Below are 19,778 nucleotides of genomic sequence, written 5' to 3'. Positions count from 1 at the left end.
CATTGCCTAACCATTTATTATCTTTGTACATTCTCATCTTCAATTTTTCTCTATGAGAAATTAAATTGACTTTTATATGTATATAATATATATGTATATATCATACAACATATTACGCTGAAAGTTTATACCTCATTATTAGTACAGGGGAAAAAATGAAGTCCGGAAAGACCCTGCCCTAGTGTCTAAGACCCATTAATGGAGTAACATGGGGACACATTATTAAAATAAACTTCTGTCTTCACACTGCACAGCATTGAAAAGACCTCAGGCTTCCAAAAACTTGCTTAGCAGGCAGACATCAGGGTTACCTATAGGAATATGAAGGAAGGCTTTTCCTCAGGAAACGTACGACTTACTGAGTTAATCATTTCTTCCCATATTCTAAAATAAGATGGCAATAATGACGAAAGAAACTGCAGGGCAAATAATACCTCTGTACAGTTTTGTTTGCAAATCTAAAACTTTTATGAGATATGATGAATTTTATGCCATTCAATTAAAAATAAAATTCAATTAAAACAATAGAACAAAACCAGAACAAAGTTAAGAATATTTAAAATATCGTAACAATTCAAATTGTCTCAATAGAAAGCGATTGTATCATGAAATAGTGTCGCATCGCCTCGGCTGGTACCTTTAGCATCTCTGTTGTCATGTTTAAATGACAGGATTAAACTGTCTCCCCAGCAACACTGGCTGTCGTTTTTCATATGAGCCAACAAAAGTGGAAATTTCCTCTTGCTTTATTTGAAAGGCAGAATTAACAGGGAGACGCGGATCTTCCACCTGCTGGTTCACTCCCCAAATGCCTGCAAAGGCTGCATCTGAGCCAATCTGAAGCCAGGAGCTTCTCCCCCAAGTCCCTGTTATAGATGAGGGGTTCAAGGACTGCCTCTTTACCAGGCCATAAGCAGGGAGCTGGAATGAAACTGGGGTAGCCAGGACTCAAACTGGCACTCATGTGGGATACTGGTGCTGCAGTTAGAAGTTTAGCCTATTATGCTATGGTACCAGCCAGCATAAGAAAAATTTCCAAATCTCTATCAGCTTATGAGTAGGTAAATAAAGTGGAATATTATCTAGCTATTAGAACAAAATCCAAATTTGTGTTGAAGCAGAAATGCAATCTAGAAATTTCATCCTAATGGACAGCAATGGGTCAGGGTCACATAGCATCATGAATTTTATGATTTGTGTGAAATGCCCAGAACAGGTAGTTCCACAGATAGAAGTGGTTTTCATGGAAAAGTAGAGTAATTGCTGATAACACTGAGTTTTCTCTATGCAGTAATGGAAACTGTTGTTGTGATACTGTGTTACTCTAAGAATACACAAAACACTATATTTTTCAATAGTAAATTACATGATATGTGAAGATATGTGAATTACGTTTCAATTATCAGAGGTTAGCTATCTCAGATAGTTAAATTTCTTAGTACTATTTCTAGACACTAGATAAGGCTTAGTTATTACAGTAAATGTGATTATATATTTCTACATATATTTCTTAGCCTTTCTCATTCCAATTGAAATATAATGAACATAGTCCTCTGTCATTATAGAGTGCCATAAAGATCATGACTTCAGAACTCTTCTTTCAGATGTTGGAAATTGTTGGAGCAATCAAATTTGTATGACTATCTTGGCTTCTAGCATATGGAGAAAAAATACCTGACTTATAACTGAATGAATCGCTGCTATCAGTCAAGCAAAAAAAAAAGTGCCCTAACTGAAAACAGGTTTGGCATCTGTGTGCATAACTATAATATTGTGCACAAATCGTTGTAGTTCCTGAATGTACACATAGAGGTCTGAATTTTTTTTTTGAAAACTAGGGCCCGGCGGCATAGCCTAGTGGCTAAAGTCCTCGCCTTGAATGCCCGGGATCCCATATGGGCGCCAGATCTAAACCCAGCAGCTCCACTTCCCATCCAGCTCCCTGCTTGTGGTCTGGGAAAGCAGTTGAGGATGACCCAAAGCGTTGGGACCCTGCACCCACGTGGGAGACCTAGAGGAAGTTCCTGGATCCTGGCTCCTGGATCGGCACAGCACCAGCCTTTGTGGTCACTTGGGGAGTGAATCATTGGATGGAAGATCTTCCTCTCTGTATCTCCTCCTTTCTTTATATCTGACTTTGTAACAAAAATAAATCTTATAAGACTATTACTTGAATTTGATTATGTATATTATGAAACTATTTCCAATAACATAATTTTCATTTCTTAAATATATGTGTATCTTGATTCAATGATGGGTTCACTTCTATTAATAGTTTATTTTTGCTGGCATCAAAGGAACCTGTTCTATAAAAATACTTGTACAGATTTTATATATTATACATGAAAAACAACTTAGAACAGCTTATATTCCACCTAGAGATAAATGGAAATATTGGTCCAGCGCAGTAGCCTATTGGTTAAAGTCCTCACCTTGTCTGCTCCAGGATACCATGTGTGCACCAGTTGTAAAATCCCAGCAACCCCACTTCCTGTCCAGCTCTGTGCTTATGGCCTGAGATGGCAGTCAAGGACAGCCTAGGACCTTGGGATGCTACACCGACTTGGGAGACCCGCAGAAGTTTCCAGGCTCAAGGCTTCAGATAGGCAGGGCTCCGGCCATTTCTGCCCCTTGGGGAGTGAATCATCAGACAGAAGATCTTCCTCTCTGTCTTTCCTCCTCTCTGTATATCTGACTTTCCAATGATAATAAAATAAATCCCAAAATAAAAAAAATATCAAAATGTAACAAAATGTTTTGGTCACCAAAATGTTTTGGTATTCATTATCTTGATTGTCTTACAAAAAATGTTGTCATTGGCAGATATTCAATTGAGGTACTTCTATATTTGAGCTACAATATTTTTGAAGGGCAGAGAAACAGACCAGTGAAGTGGGAAAACCCCTTTCCACTAATTAATTTCTCTAAGGTCCACAGTATTTGGGTTGGGCTGAATCCAGATGCTGCAAATCCAGTCATTTTCCTAACTTCAGGAGCCAATCACATGGGCCATCACTGCTGCGTGCAGTCCTGATTGGCAAACAGCATGAGTCAAGAAGACAACGCAGGTCCACAGATCGGGGTTGTGGGCCCCTTCCCTCTGCTAAACGAACACTCACAGCTGGAGAATCCTAACCCAAACATCTTATCTGATATTATTTGAATATTTTGAGTTCTGCTTTGTGAATTTAGAATGCTGAGGTTATCTTATTCTGTTTGGAAGATACAAAATGAAGCTTGCCTATGGGAGTACATTGTTCATACATTCCAAGGCTACTGAGCTCGTGGAATTCTGCCAAAATTCTCAAATTGTTTGTAGAAGTAAAAATTAAAGTGTTAGGTTTACTCTTTATGCTCTCTAAACTCTTCTAAAAATCGAGGGCAAATTGTTATTATTCATTCCTATGAAGTTTATCTCAGTAAAGAAAGATGCTGAGCATCAAGCTCAGTGGGTGTCCCTGTTTCACTAAGGCATGTGTTGCTGCTTGGTGAGGCATTACACTACTCAGAAGCCCCGGTTTGGGAAGTTATGTGAATGGACATTTGATCATACAATATTACTGTATTGCTAGAAACTATAAATAGAGGCAAGACAAACTTTGCTTTCATTTTCCCTGCTGTCATTGAAAACCATCTCAGGTTTTCAAATTTACCAAGAAGCTCTATGAAATCTAGGCATGCACTAGAATCGATGGTTTATAAAAGTAACATGAACTTGAATGCAACCTCCCATCTCTAGATTTTTAATTTTATTGGCATTTACCGGAAATTATTACCGTAAAAATATCACAACAAATAAGACGAAACACTGTTTTTCCTGTCCTCTCTTCCCCAGCTCTGTCATTATTACACACCAGAGGAAAAACAGCAGTAACATGTTTTCATATCAGTTTTGTAATGCACACCTATATGTGCCTGCACAGTTTTACTGAACTTGGTTGCAAACAACAGTAGGACAAGGAACTTAAATTCCTCCTTACCGCAGGAGAGGGAGTCCACACCCAAGCCTATGGCGGTGGAAGCAAGAACCAAACTGCTAGTTTTCTCGCAGTGGGAATATTTATTTAAACAAGAAAAAATTCAACCAAATCTTGGTATTATTGCAACTACATTAAGGATGTCAGATAATTTTCCTATTTTAGCTTTTTGTGTATATAAACTTATGATAACCTTTAAGACATTCACATCAAACTATGACATGGTATTTTAAAATTAAAAAATGTACAGTACAATATTAAACTATATATTTTAGTATATTCAATAATCTTAGTATTTTGAAATACAAGTCCTTCATTTTCCAAGTTTTATCCCTCCTGAACAAAGCTATGAACATACATTCTTAATAGTGACCATGGATGCCCAGACATAGGATTATATAGTCTCTCTTTAACTAACAGACTTAAACTTGATCCACTGATTTGCACCACGAACTTCAAAGGGAGGATGGCTGTGGTAAATGTGATGGCCTAATTCTTCTACAGGCGGTTCAGGCTCGCTTGTAGCAAACTGGGCTGCATCATCAATGTCTTTCCTCACTTCGGCATCGATCTCCTTGAGCTCTTCAATGCTGGCGAGCTTGCTGTTCACCATCCTCTCTTGGAGAAGCATAATGGGATCACTCTTCTTTCTTACTTTCTGGATTTCTTCTCGTGTACGGTAACTAATACCAGGGTCGCTCATGCTGTGCCCGTGATAACGGTAAGTCTGCAGCTCCATCAGGATGGGCCCCTTTCCGGACCGGCAATACTCAGCTGCAAACCTCGTGGCCTCCCGAACGCACAGGATGTCCATCCCATCCACCCTCAGCCCGGGAATAAAATGGCCTCTCCTGTAATAATCAACGCTGGCTGCTGCTCTCTCAACGGATGTTCCCATTCCATAGAGGTTATTCTCACAGATAAAAATACAAGGTAATTTCCACAAAGCCGCCATATTGTAAGCCTCGGCTATCTGACCCTGGTTAGCCGCACCATCCCCATATAAAGCCAGGCAAATTTCTTTGTTTCCCCTGTATTTGCAAGCCAGCGCGATGCCGGCTCCTAGCGGTACCTGGGCACCCACAATGCCGTTGCCCCCGTAGAAATTCTTGGCATACATATGCATCGATCCTCCTTTTCCTTTAGCGCAGCCTCCTCTTCGGCCCGTCAGCTCGGCGAGAATTGAGCGCACGGACAGGCCACGGGTGTAGCAGACGCCGTGAGCTCGGTAAGACGTGATGACATGATCCGAGGCATTTATACCTGCCTCGAGCCCCACACAACAGGCTTCCTGGCCGTCACACAAGTGGCAGAAGCCACGGATAAACTTCTGTTTGTACAGCTGATCGGCCTTCAGTTCCATGCGGCGAACCACCTGCATCATCCTGTAGTACCTGAGCCCCTCTTCCCGGGTGAGGACGGCGGTGAGCGGAGGTCCCTCATCCAACAGATACAGGTCGCACTTCTTAATTTCAAACATAGCATCGCTGGAGTAGTTACAGGAGGCCACCAGCACTCTGCCAGCTGCCTTCCGAGTAACCCCTGACAGCACACGGGAGACCATGGCAGCCAGCATCTTCCTCATGTGGTACGCTGATGAAAATGGCGGCTGCTCCCAACCACCACCCAACCGCCAGGCAGGGACGATCTCCTTCCGGGCTCTCAGGTCTCCTTCCGGTGTGCCTAGCTGACGTGCGTCACAGTGAGAGACGCGTCACTAACGAGCCAAATGTAAAATGGCGGCTAAATGTCACTCCTTTTCCGGAAGGACTGAGCTGCTGCACGGCCCTCTCGTTTCCCTGAGCCGGGATTGCCGTGTTTCTCAGGTCCCCTTCATTCTCCCCAGCCCAGCACATGGAATGAAAGCAAAAAGTACCATGGACTGCTAAACGCTCAAGAATCCACAGGAAAGGTGCTCCTTTCCACCAATACTGCTTTAAACTCCGGGTTTTCTTCCTTAAAATACATCTAAGTGCTTTATTCCACAATATGCTGTGGGGGAGGGAGGGTGAGAAGGAAATCCCAGACTCTATGGAACTGTATCATAAAATTCAAAATTCAAAATAAAAATAAAAAAGGGAAAAAAACGTAAGTGATAGTTAAAATAGATAATTTTACAAATGCTTAAGAAGAACTGGACTGGGCCCGGCAGCATAGCCTAGCAGCTAAAGTCCTTGCCTTGAACGTGCCAGGGATCCCATATGGGTGCCGGTTCTAATCCCAGCAGCTCCACTTCCCATCCAGCTCCCTGCTTGTGGTCTGGGAAAGAAGTTGAGGATGGCCCAAAGCCTTGGGACCCTGCACCTGCGTGGGAAACTAGGAAGAGGATCTGGGACCTGGCTTCGGTTCGGCACAGCACCAGCCGTTGCAGTCACTTAGGGAGTGACTCATTGGCCAGAAGATCTACTCTCTGTCTCTCCTCTTCTCTGTATATCTGCCTATCTAATCAATATAAATACATCCTAAAAAATAAGATTTAAAAAAAAGAACTGGACTTCAGAATATGCCACATTCCTGGCTCCTGGCTTCAGATGAGAGCAGCTTGGACCGACCGATCATTGTGGCCACTTGGGGAGTGAATCAACAGACGAAAAATCTTCCTCTGTCTCTCCTCTTTGTATATCTGACTTTCTGATAAAAATTATTGTTTTAATTTAAAAGTGGAGCAGGGAGGCAACTTGGTAGCCTAGTGGCAAAAGTCCTTGCCTTACAACCTCCAGGATTCCATATGGGTGTTGGGGTTCTGATCCTGACAGCCTGTTTCCTATCCAGCTCCCTGCTTGTGGCCTGGGAAATCTGTCAAGGACAGCCCAAAACCTTGGAACCCTGCACCCATGTGGGAGACCCAGAAGAGGCTCCTGGCTCCTGGCTTCAGATCGGCTCAGCTCCGGCTATTGCAGCCACTTGGGGAGTGAAATCAACAGAGGGAAGATCTTCCTCTCTGTTTCTCCTTCTCTCCATTTCTGAATTTCTGATAAAAATGAAATAACTCTTTTTAAAAAATATGCTGCATTTATGCTATGGCATCTGGGTCGCTTGAAGTGGGCAGAAGCCAGATGCACAAACCAGAACCTGAGCAAAAACAGAACCACAATGACAACTTTTGCATAGTGTGAAAAGGATGGAGACAGGGTTGGACTCAGAGGGAATAAAGCTGTGACTACAGGCCTTAGCTTTTAATAATTCTGACAACTTTATATTTTTAGTCCTTTTTTTTAAAAAAAAATTCACTTCAATAATAGTATTTGAAAGAGTTTCCATCTTCTGGTTCACACGCCAAATAAAATGGTGAGAGCTCTGCCAGTCTGAAAGCAAGAGTATTAAATTCCAGCTGCGTCTCCCACTATTGTCTTAGGCAGCTAGTTCAGGGTCACCAACTTGAAAGCTACCCCTCCCCCACCTAGGTGGTGCTTTCTGCCCACCTGTGGTGCCCCCTGCCATCACCTGGAACCTGAGATGGGTGCATTCCCTTAACAAAGGCCCATGATAGGGAGGAACTCACTCTATAGGTCGTGTGTTTCTTCACTCTTGCATTCAGACTCTGGCACCCCAGTATCTGCTCACTTTCTGGCTTCCTGCAGGCAGACTGCCAGGACAGGTAGCCCCTGAACATGGACCCTGTATGGCTGTATTCCTCACCCACTCTACATGGCTCAGTCGGAATAGTAAAGATGGTAATTGTGAGATACTATGTATTTCTTATTTGTGTACTTTCAAGAGTTCCAGCAGAGGGTAGGCCTAGCAGTGGTATAATATGAACAGAGCCCAGGAAAAGGTGAATGTTTGCAGCTTTTTAAGTGTGTCCAGTTTGTTCACGGCATGTCTCCTGGGATAACTTTTATATTGCTGGGAAAGCTGGGATTTAGGTCTTCAGGTTAATGGACCAACTGTTTTATTTCAGACTGAGTAGCCATTGGACTTGTCATCTGCTAATTTCTAGTGGGCCCTGTTATCACCACGCGTGCTTAATAAAGGCTTCTTATTGTAGCCTAGATTTGTCTGGTTTGATCTCTCACCTGGCAATATCACATGAGAGGCAAGGGCCCAGTGCTTGGGCCATCTTACACTGCTTTTCCATGTGAAAACAGGGAGCCAGGTCAGAAGTGGAACAACCTGAACTCGAATTTGTGTTCATACGTGATCAAAGATGGCAGTTGAGCCAGTGACCAAATATGCCAGTATCCAAATTCACCTTATAATGTTTAAAGATGTCTTCAATGGATCTCAATATTTTTTTTATTGTAGCTATTGAAATTGAATTAGTATTAGGGTAGTTCAGAAACATGTTCTTAAAATACTTCTATTATCTGTAGCATCACAACTTACCAAGTGTGCCATCATACAATGAACTCTTACAGAGTGGATTTCATGGCAGCAGTCCTGAGCTTTAAGCCCTCAGCAACAGTTCAAATCAGAATAATCAAATACCATCATCCTCTTTCTGTGCTTTTGGTATCCAGTAAGACAAACCTGACCAGGAATCCTGTTATTTTTGGAATATTAAACATTCCAGTTCTGCTTAATAACAACTCCATTTGACATCCCTTGATTACTTGTAAATGATAGATTTTCATCCAGATTTTCCTATCACTTGCTCAAATTATTTGCCTTTTACATGTCTAGCTTCACGTCTTATTTTGGATACTGCTTCTGATATGTAGCAGGAAGAATAAAAGAGCTTGTTAAAAAGTTAGGATACCTCTTAAAATTAGATCTTCTCCCTATCTCCCCAACCTTCAGTCATCATAATGGGCCTCATCTTTTCATTCAATTTAAAATTCCACTGTTGGAATTCATGGGCTTGCTGTGCTCTCTGCTCCCTCTCTGATAGTTAGCCTGTATCTGCTGTTCTCTTTCATTCCTGCAGGTATAGGAGATCTCCAGGGGGCATTATCTCCATAAGAATGAGAAAAAAAATGACACTGCAGGATGGACTGTAGTGTTAATGGGTCACTGAGTGACAGCTGAGCTTCTCTCAGAGGTATCAGTCAGTCTCACACTGCCAGGAACAAGAGAGCTACACAGGAAAGCATGCCAATTTAATCTTGTCACATGTAGTCTGGACTGCAAAGATAGAGCTCTCTGCTGAAAAGCCCAGAGTGACATGGCTAAACCTGACTCACGTCATAGGAAAATATGCAAAGATGGTAACTGAAAAAGATCTGTACTGCAGCGAGTCTCAGAAGTTAGCCACCCTACACACACACACACACACACACACACACACACACACACACACAAACATACCTTTTTATTTTTTCCTCCCAGCAGGTCTGATTAAAAATGAAATAGGAAATGTCTTGGTCATCAGTTGTCCTCTGCAACATAAATTTAACCTAATGGTAGAAAGCTGGAATCCTATTTGCCAAATGTGGTGATTTTTTGAATGAACTGGATAATTCCAATACTGATGTTTTGGATTTTTAATGCTATCTTCCTAAACTCCTCCGTATTTTCAAAGTCAAAATGAAATTTCCAGACATCAGTGTAGAAGGTTGAAACTCCCAGAGATCCTGAGCTGTTGACCCCCTCCTTGCACATGGCACAGCTATTGGATGAGACGTGTGGACAACAAATCAAATAGTGATGCTGTTTTCTTCAAATTATTTTTGTGCTATCATCACTGAAATGTTTGCAATTAAAATCTTCATCAATTCAAAGTTTTTATTTAATACTGAATCTCACTTTTAATCTGCTTATAATTACAGGAAGACACATGAATTCTTTCATAGGGTCAATGACAGATTTTTATACCTAATTTGTTAGAAAAAAAAATGCTTCATACAAGGACACAGTAATTACAGTAGTCGTTCATGCCAGTGTGACAGCTTCACATTGTGTGACGGTTGATCCTAGAGGGACACTCTGAAGTTATCTTAAAAAGTGTCACTAGCATTTCATCAATAGTACGTATAACATCTTTCATTAAGAGGCAAAGAAATATGAAAAAGAGCAGTTAGCGTGTTTGAACGACATTTACATTTCTCCAGCAACAATTGCACTTTTAACCAAATGGTAAAGAAAGAAAGCTGTTAAAAAGTGAATATGTTCTAGATAAATAATATCAGATCACATTTTCTGACTAGCAGCAATGTTGTTTCATAGCTCTAAGATTTGGCAATTAGGAGTGATGAGTAAGAACTTGGTACAAAAATTTACGAGTTACATATGATTTATTTGATTACTGAGTTATCTCCTTTTGAAGAAAAAAAAAAACGAAAAAGTCAGTACCTTGTATTTTGCAAAGTAATGAATATCAGACAAGATCGCAATAAGGCTATTGTAGAACAGGTCAGATCCCTGGGCATTCTTTTTCCCTTTCTCCCACCAAATTAATGAAATATGCTTAAATAAAAACTTAGGCTATTACACTGCACAGAGGAGTCTTGATTTGAAAAAGAGGTCATGTGGATGTGTTCCTTGCCTTACCTAGTCAGGTGACTGCGTTTATAAAGGACTGATAATTTTGGGTTGTAACTGATGGAGATGGTTTTCCTCCTGTCGTATAACCAGGGTCCTCTGAGTCACTGTTGTCATGGTACCCGGTCCTGTATTCCTAGAGTATGGAACCAGAATCCAGGACATGCAACTAAAAAGATAATACAAAACTATAAGAGAAAGCTTTGCAAATATTTTAATAAGTTCCCAGTGATAAAAGCTGTGATTGCATGTTCTAAAATGTGATGAGATACAAATTTTCATGTATACAATCTTACTGTCAAGATTTACCAGGGTCTAGTATTTTGACCAGTAGAGGGCTAGTTAGGAGGAAAATGTGTTGAAATGATTTATGTATTTTACATTCTTTGTAAAATCCTGACTCTGCAAAATGATCAATTCAATACATTTTCATGACAAAAGCAAAATCAAGAAATCCAAATAAAAATTAAACCTGTTTGCTCCAGAAACTTTTACACTTCTTTCAAGAATATGTCCTGCAACATATTTGAATCTCACATATTTAAATCCACTTTGAGGTTTTATATTGTAAATAGTCATGCATTTATCCCCAGTATGTTTGATGTTGATAGCAATAAAAAATTAAATATGTTGTAAAGAGGAACCCTAGTTTCTATAATGAAATGAGTCCTCTTTCTGGGCAACCAGTGTTTTATAGTATGTTTTGTTTTTAATAACCCCCAACAACCCTTCTTCTAACATTTTCGGTAAAATATTACCTCTATTATATCAGAAAGCTCAGAATAACATCCACATTGCTGCTTGAAAGCAAAAAAAAAAAAATTTGCTTCTGGAAGTTAAATAATCTTATGGAGGAAGGAACGTTGGCAAAACTTCAAGGCAGTGCTCAGTGCTGCCCCTTAGAAGGAAAGTTGAGGAGCATCTTTGACCAGCACCAGACGATTTTAAGGTGGAAAAGCTGAGGGAGACTGAAAGTCTTGCACTCATTTTTACAGCTTATACTTGCCGTATCTTTCACTCTTAAACTGTGTCTAAGCTTGAAATTACCTATCACAAATTAAACATAGGCCCTGACAGGATTGCAGCAGACCCTTGTGAATATGTTCAGACATAAGCATCAATGCATCTTGACCAAAGGATGTAGGCATAAGAGCAGGCATTATGGTACAGCAGCTTAACCTACACTTTGGAACACACACAACCCATACTGGAGTCCTGGCTCATTTCTTGGCTGCTTTGCTACTAATGCAGTACCCTGTTAATAATCCTGAGTGACAAGAACATAACTCAAGTGCTGCTCTCCTTGCTGGATATTCCTGACTTCAGAACAGCTCTAACTGGTTAGGGCACTTGCCCCAAGAGGGAGTACGTAGTCTCTCTCTCTTTCTCTCTCTCTCTCTCTCTCAAATATGAAAATGAGTAAATGTCTGTTTAAATAGTAAAGATGGAATTTTAGGTTATTTTGTACACTAATTTGACACTTAAGCCGCCGCTTTCAGTATTGCTCCAGTGTATGACAGGTTTGTATGTATTTGCTGAAGATATTAAATTAACAAATTTTGATCAGAAAATACAGAAAATCCAAGAACTGAAGTTCTAGATCAGGAATCTGAGTCCACAGTGTTTATGTGATGAGAAAAGTTACAAAGCCAGTAAAAATGAGAACCACTTTTATCACATACACATGAAATGTTTTTCTTCTCTAAATGTCCTTACTATATTAAGAGAAGTACAGTGATGGCAAACACTTAAATTGCCTTCCACCAAATCTCTCTCATATGAAACAGGTGATCTGTGAGCAGCTCTCCCCAAACCCCTATTTTCTGACACTTCCTAACAAAGAGGACACATTATCATCATTGAATGATGGGGAAGCAACACATGAGCAGCTGCCACAGAAGCAATAAAGCTAATGTATTGCATTCCCAGCAATGGTGACAATGACAATTTGTCTTTATTAGGATCAATGATGAACAAATTAAAAATAGGATTCTGTCAAACTACAACCTACAAAACAGAACGCTCTAATTTTGCAGAATTGTGTTGTCTCCTTTAATTTGGTAATACAGCAGAGCTGAAATGGCACACTGGGAAATATGAAAATCTGGATGTCATAATTATGCAATATATTATGAATATGAATGCAGTCTCACCAAGCAACCTGAGAAATGCTGTAGACATTTTATGGAGCTTGCCTTGCGTGAGAATCTTTCTGTTCCCACGGACTCACTATGCTTCTAGATTCTGAGATATTTCCATAGTACCCAACACTGTAAATCTAAAAGACCACCATGGGGAGCTTCAGAAATGATTTTCAATGAAAGACCCAAGAATTATCTTCCCCAGCAGTAGATGGAGGTAATGTGCAGGCAGGGTTTTAAAGCTCCTTTGTGTTAAATATTCATTAAAAGCCTCACCTTTCAGACACATTGTCACTGGAATGAACAGGATACAGTTAGGGCTACCAGCTGGCTATGTTGCTTACATTCTCCTGGGCCCTAAAAATTGCATGGAAATATTTGGTGTTTTCCTCCAAAAGCTCCTGATCTTCCTCCACACTCCCCTCACTCTTCTACCACTGGATTTCATGACAAGAATTATCACCTACAAGAATACAATGGAGCTTTTCCAAGGAGTTTTCCCATATTACGAGGAATTTTTCCATAGTGGACAAGATGTATATTATGGCCATTGATCTGAAGAGAAACAGGGGCAGTAAGATCAGTTACTCTCTTTACAAGGGACACGTCATTAGGTCATACATATAATTCTTGAAGTTTCAGAATCGTCTCATCTGATATTTCTTGCCTACATGATAGTATAGCTTTCTCCACCCCCCAGATGTTTGTCTCAAGATGGATTTTTACATCATTCAGGACATCATTCTCACTAATCTCAACAGAAGAGGAATCCTCCTCTTACATGGAAATCTAACCCCTCAACCTCTGCTACAGAACATGCTATGACCTCACAACGAGATACGATTTTCACTCATATGCTGCCTAAGGCTGCACCCAGCATCAAGGAGTCATCCATTCTACCTTCTGCTTTGGCTTCGTTTCATGCTCAGATTTCCTCAGCAATGAAAGAAGATACCAGAGCCCGTGTTTCCTCTTTTAGTTCTCATACTATATTATTCCTTTTATCTAGTCAAGCTCTGCAAACATCCAGCCTGTACCCACGGTCTCCATTTACTCTGCTCTAATTGCTTCCATATGCTTCTGCAATCTGTGTCATCGACAATGATCTGAAATTTCTCACATCAAGGACTTGGCTAAATTTAATAACAACTTCAGTTTTATCATTCCCTGGAAATCTCCACTGCAGATGAGAAGTGCTTCTCCACGGAGATTCCGTTACCCACACTTTCAAAGGAAATGTGTGTTCTTCTGCCTATAAAATGTCTTCATTTCTGATATATCAATCACTGCCCCAACGCAACTGTGATCTAAGTTTAGATAAATGTGCTGCAGTCTTGCCTGTTTAAAGCATTACCCAGAGGCACTCACATGATTCATTGGTAAATTCTAACAAATAGGGAGATGCCAAATCTACTTTCCACTTGATCTTTCCTCAAATCTATCTTTCTGTAAGCAGAAAACATGCATTTTAAAATCCTTTGGCTCTTTAAATTTGAAAAAAATAAAAGATCCCCCACTTGTTCACTATTTCAATAATAGTGAATGGCTTAGACATTACATATATAATTTGACTATAATTTATTTTAAAACACCAAACTATAGATGAATATAAACAAAAAATTCAAGAAGAGAGACAACCGATGGCTGCTACTCAAGTTATTTCATTTTGTTTTATTTCTGATGTCATTGGTAACATTTTGGGTATTTTTATAATTTGATTTTTCGTGTTTTCTCTCTCTTTCATCATCTTACAATTATTGCTCACATCACCAAAATACTTTTAAAAGATAACTGCAAAGGATGCAAAATGTTCCCATTATGTGGATAGACTAAAAGACTGAACACTGGTGTTATTACTAAGTTTCTGTGTGCTAGACATGAGGCATTAATGTACTGATTTTATAATTTTCTTGCAATGTTTTAATAGAAAAATGTCACATGTTGAACATGTCTGTCTTATTTATACTTCTGTTTTTATTTGTACATAATTTTCATTTACACCACACTCTAAATAGTTATTTACAGTTTCGTCATTCCAGTCTGAGATATTGGATACTGCTGTCACATGGAAATGACACTACAACAATTTCATCTTGTTGCTCAGTTCTTTCTATTGTTATGTATTGAGTGGTACACACCTGCTTTGTTCTCAATGATCTGCTTTGAATCTTGATCAGTCACTTAATCAGGTAATTTTGTGTTTCTAGAATTTATTTTTAAACCATAACTGAATTCTGATGTGACTGCTCTTTAGTTTTGTTATATCATTTTACGTAATTCACAAAATCACAGTGCAAGCGCTTTGTCATCAGGTTCCCGTGTGTAAGACTCTAAGATTTTACTACCTTATATTACCATATAAAGACTAGAATAATATGAAGTTTACAAATCATTTGAATTTTGTGTTCAAATATTATTAATCATATAAAATTGAGTTAACTTATACTAATTGGTTTCACCATCTACAAATACACATGCTTTAAATAATGTATTTTATTTTTATTGGAAAGTCAGATATATATAGAAAGGAGGAGAGACAGAGAGGAAGATCTTCCATCAGATGATTCACTCACTAAGCAGCCACATGGGCCAGAGCTGAGCTAATCTGAAGCCAGGATCCAGAAGCCTCTTCTGGGTTTCCCACTGTCCCAAGGCTTTGGGCCATCCCCAATTGCTTTCCCAGGCCACAAGCAGGGAGCTGGACTGGAAGCAGGGTTGCCAGGATTAGAACCAGCACCCATATGCGATCTCGGAGGGTGCAAGGCAAAGATTTTAGCCACTAGGCTACCACACTGGGCCCCAAATATATAACTCATAAACATTTTTATACATTGATATTGCATGATTTCAATTATGGAACTCTCACACTTTATTTTTTTCTCAGCTTGGGAGATGATAATTTTAGTAGACAATTATTTTTAGACTCTTTCTGTGTTCCAGGCACACTAGCTAAGCTAAGCACATTTCAAGAACTATTTTATTTAGCTGTCACAAAAAACCTAGGGTATAAATAAAGCTACTTTAAGTAATGCCTATATGTGTTAGAAAATGAGCTTCAGATTGAACTCCAAAGCTTCTAATGTTTATTATTATTATTATTATTTTAAAGTTAGATATACAGAGAGGAATAGAGACAGAGAGGAAGATCTTCTGTTGATTGATTCACTACTCAGGTGGCCCCAATGATTGAGAGGTGAGTCCATCTGGAGCCAGGAACCTGGTGCTTATTCCAGGTTTCACAGGGGTGCAGGGTCCAAGGGTTTGGTCCATGATCTATTGCTTTTCCAGACTGCAAGCAGGGAAGTGGAAGGGAGGTGGAGCAGCCAGGAATAGAACCAGTGCCCATATGGGATCCAGGCAAGTACAAGGTGAGGACTTTTGCAACTAGGCTATTGCACCAGGCCCTCTAGTGTTTCTTTAGTAATGATAATAAAGTTAGCTCCAAGAATGAGACAGATAGTTTGCTAGTGACATATGCCATTTTTTTTCTTTTTTTAATTTAGAAGTTATTTTATAATTTATCAAATATTTAGCTATCAAGAGAGTCATTTTACCTCTTTTTATTTGGCTTACTGCTCTGTAGTACTCAAGAATATTCCTAATGTATATGGGATCTCATACATGTTTGTGAAAGCTCTAAATTGCTTTAGAAGTAGCCCTGAGTGAAAAACTGTAAGTCTGTGGCATATAGTGATTTCCAAATGATGGTTTAAGATAATGGATAGATACAATATTTTACATTCGTTTAATGTCCAGCCAGGGCTTATGAGGATTCTTGTTCATGTTATATAGAAAAAAAAAAAAAAACTGCTCTTGCTCACCCACAAAATCCAATTATTCCTATTCTTTACTGCCAATTATAAACTTGGTAGTCTCATATCTGTTTCTGTTTCTAGATGACAGAGATAGTACCTGTTATGCTTGTATTGTAAAACTATAGACCTCCTTGACTCTGCAGCTCTCTAATATCATTTAATCTGGCTGCATAAGTTCCCAGTACGTGGCGTGCACATCCCACCACCCACGGACACCAGGCTCTGAAAGGCCGTTATTGTGCTGTGTCAGTGATAACCACAAATGCAAGTCTTACCCAAAGAAGAAAGAAAAAGTAAATAACAGTTCAGCTCCTGGTCATGCTATTTTGCCTTTTGGAATTTTTATAGTATACTCATAGAAAAACACATCCTCCTATGAAATTCTCTAGGATAGTTTGGGCTGAATTACAACACACCTGAATGTGACTTGTCCTCATATGAATCGCTCTCCTGTTTTGCATTGATGCTGTGGTATGGAAATGGTTTATCCCAATCAACATTCATGCTTAAATTTGATTGCCAAAGCTAGCATTAGGAGGTAGGTGTTTCAAAACAGATCAGTGTCTTTCTTGCAATACAGGGATTAGCTCTGATGCAAATTGATTTCTCTGTCCAAGAGTGGTTGGTAAAAAGTAGGTCAGTTCTTTTGTGCATTGATGAGCATATGCTCTAGAACCATTGTCAAAATCTAGTCTTTTTATTTGAAATGCTAAGGGATGGCAAATACTCCAAAGGGGGGAAAAAGTACACATCTACACTCACACATGAAAACATCTTTTTTAAATTTCTCTATTCCACATAAAGCAGTGAAAGTGTTAGTTTATTTACATACTTTATGAAGAAATTATGTCACCTAGCTTTCACAAAAAATTCTTCTCTGGCTCTTACAGAATTCTGCTTAGCAAATTTGTTTTTACTAGCAAAAACTCTAGGTTCCAAAACTGAAAACTAGTTCACTGACATTTTCTATACTTTAAATTCATTTAAGGTTACATTTTTTTAACCTCTTATGAGTCATGTTACAAATTGCTAAATTTAAAAAAAGCAAATTGCTACATTGAATGGTGCCTAATATATAATACTATACATAACTTGGTTGTCACAGGCATGCTTTTATATATATGCTATTAAACACACTTTCTCATGGTTAAAGTGAGGCTTGTAAGAATATGCCTTTTATCCTACATGATAGGACCTATAAACACTGCAGACAGATGGTCAACTACCTTAACCAAAGCCTGAAATCTAATTCTAGAATTCATTCTAGAGAGTTAATATTAAGAAGGACAAAATTTCTAATTTGGTATCTGAAACTCTGGTGCCGATCTTTGAAAGTCCCAATCCAATTCCATTTTTAGCTTGTCTGGGTTCTAAGCAATTTGATATAAATGATACAAATAGAGAATAACATGTCATTCTGGTTGCTGTGAAGGTACCATTGAAAACAGCCTAGTGTGTTGGGCCCGGCGCGGTGGCGCAAGTGGTTAAAGGTCCTCGCCTTGCACGCCCGGGATCCCATATGGGCGCCGGTTCTAATCCCAGCAGCCCCGCTTCCCTTCCAGCTCCCTGCCTGTGGCCTGGGAAAGCAGTCGAGGACGGCCCAAAGCTTTGGGAACCTGCACCCGCGTGGGAGACCCAGAAGAGGCTCCTGGCTTTGGATCGGCATAGTATCGGCCCGTTGCGCTCACTTGGGGAGTGAATCATCGGACGGAAGATCTTCCTCTCTGTCTCTCCTCTCTGTATATCCGCCTTTCCAATGAAAAAAATAATAAAAATAAATCTTTAAAAAAAAAAAAAAGAAAGAAAACAGCCTAGTGTGGAAACAAACGTGTTATGGGGTAAGGGTACTACACTGTTACTGGGAAGCTATGCTATTACAAGGATCATGAGCCAGTATGGGAGATTCCCCAGAAATATGATGAAAGACCCATCGTGTGATCCATCCATACCACTCTTCAGAATTCTCCTAAACAAAATGAAATCGTATATGAAAGAGTAGCAGTTGAATAAGGCACTTGATATTTTGAAAAATTTGCTAGAAGTCAATCATTTCATTGCGAGATTGTCAATTGTAATACGCACATTTCAATTAATGTTCACTATTTGCATTAAACTTGAACACCTTTCTGATTCACATTTTTCTCTATGACTGGGATTTTTTTATTCTGGGGTTCTGTGCCCCTCAAATAAAATGACAATCTTTCACACACAATGAAAACAAAGAACCATTTAATTATTCATGTTTTCATTCCTCATTGGCACCTACAATATTTAAAGTAATTAAGATGAAAATGTAGGCAATTGTTGCAGACCACATATTCCGCATGCTCACATTGCTTCATATGTAAAATGTCAGGAAAGAAAACTGGATAAATCTGCTGATAGAGGTCTTTTAGTTAATCAACAAGCAGTAAAATATGAAAAGACTTCATATGAAAATATGTTCACTTTCATACTCTGTTCCTCATAGGATTTTTTCATAAAAAAATATAGTTGCTGACTAATAAACCTGAAAAGTGAATGTATTTATTCCAAAAGAAACATAAAGAAATATCGTGGAGATTATGCTTTTTTTTCATTAAACATGTAATGGTACTAGAAAATCCATTTCATGGTGAAGAGAGCGATTAAACGGGTAACAATGCATTTCTTTATACTGCTGGTACAGAAAAACATCCTAGTGAATGCTACTTTTAGGTTGTAGTCATGCTCTAAATAGGTAACTGTAATTTCCATAAATCTATCGAATAGCAAGCTCAAGATTAATTTTCTTTTCTCAACATAATGAAATTTAATCATTTATATGATCCCGCTCAGTATTTCAGAACCCATCATTTTATTAAGTGATTACTTATGACAGAAAAATTCCCCAAGCATGTAAAGTTATTTTGAAATAATACCTAACTTAGGAATTTGGTATTTACTCTATCAGTTCTAGGAAGTCCAATACATACTTACATAGTAAATTTTAGGTCTAAGTAAAAAAATATAATAATTCACATCTCATTGCTTTTCCACAGTGATTATAAAGTGTACAGAAACTTTATAAGCCATGTGTTTTGGAATCTTATTTGTGAGGTGGTTTCTGCCTCGCAAAGGCAATGCCTAAGACAGTTCATGCTGAAGAGATGCCTGGAACCATCACCAAATGAGGTCCTTGGAGGACATGAGCCACTACTTCACCAGATAAGCTCTCCAATGCAACTGCCCCCATGCTTTTCTGAGAATGCTGAAAATATAACCATTCAACCATTTATTTACTCAATAACATTTGTTATATAACACTGTTTAACAGTATTTATTCAAGGTTTTCATGTGGAAGGAGATAGAGTCAACGGGGAACTAAGTTGCTTTGACATTGTGAACTTCAAAGACTTTAGATTTTATTTTGAATAAACTAGAATTAGTAGGAAGTTTTGGGGGGA

General features: G+C 39.1%; 1 protein-coding gene across 1 annotated transcript; it reads right to left on the bottom strand.

Annotated features, from left to right (window-relative positions):
- Positions 1-4,049: 4,049 nt before the first annotated feature.
- PDHA2 (pyruvate dehydrogenase E1 subunit alpha 2) lies at positions 4,050-5,562 on the bottom strand. The gene is made up of 2 exons (XM_040967149.1): positions 5,050-5,562; positions 4,050-4,956 (listed from the first exon to the last, which is right to left on the bottom strand). The coding sequence occupies exons 1-2, from the start codon at positions 5,560-5,562 to the stop codon at positions 4,387-4,389; spliced, it is 1,083 nt and encodes a 360-aa protein (XP_040823083.1). The 3' UTR covers positions 4,050-4,386.
- Positions 5,563-19,778: the final 14,216 nt, after the last annotated feature.

Source organism: Ochotona curzoniae, unplaced genomic scaffold (genome assembly GCF_017591425.1).
Source record: "Ochotona curzoniae isolate NIBS_2020 unplaced genomic scaffold, NIBS_Ocur_1.0 scaffold_4506, whole genome shotgun sequence".
NCBI classification, from domain to species: Eukaryota; Metazoa; Chordata; class Mammalia; order Lagomorpha; family Ochotonidae; genus Ochotona; species Ochotona curzoniae.
The sequence above is the reverse complement of the archived record's forward strand: the minus strand, read 5'-3'. Positions and strand labels throughout refer to the sequence as shown.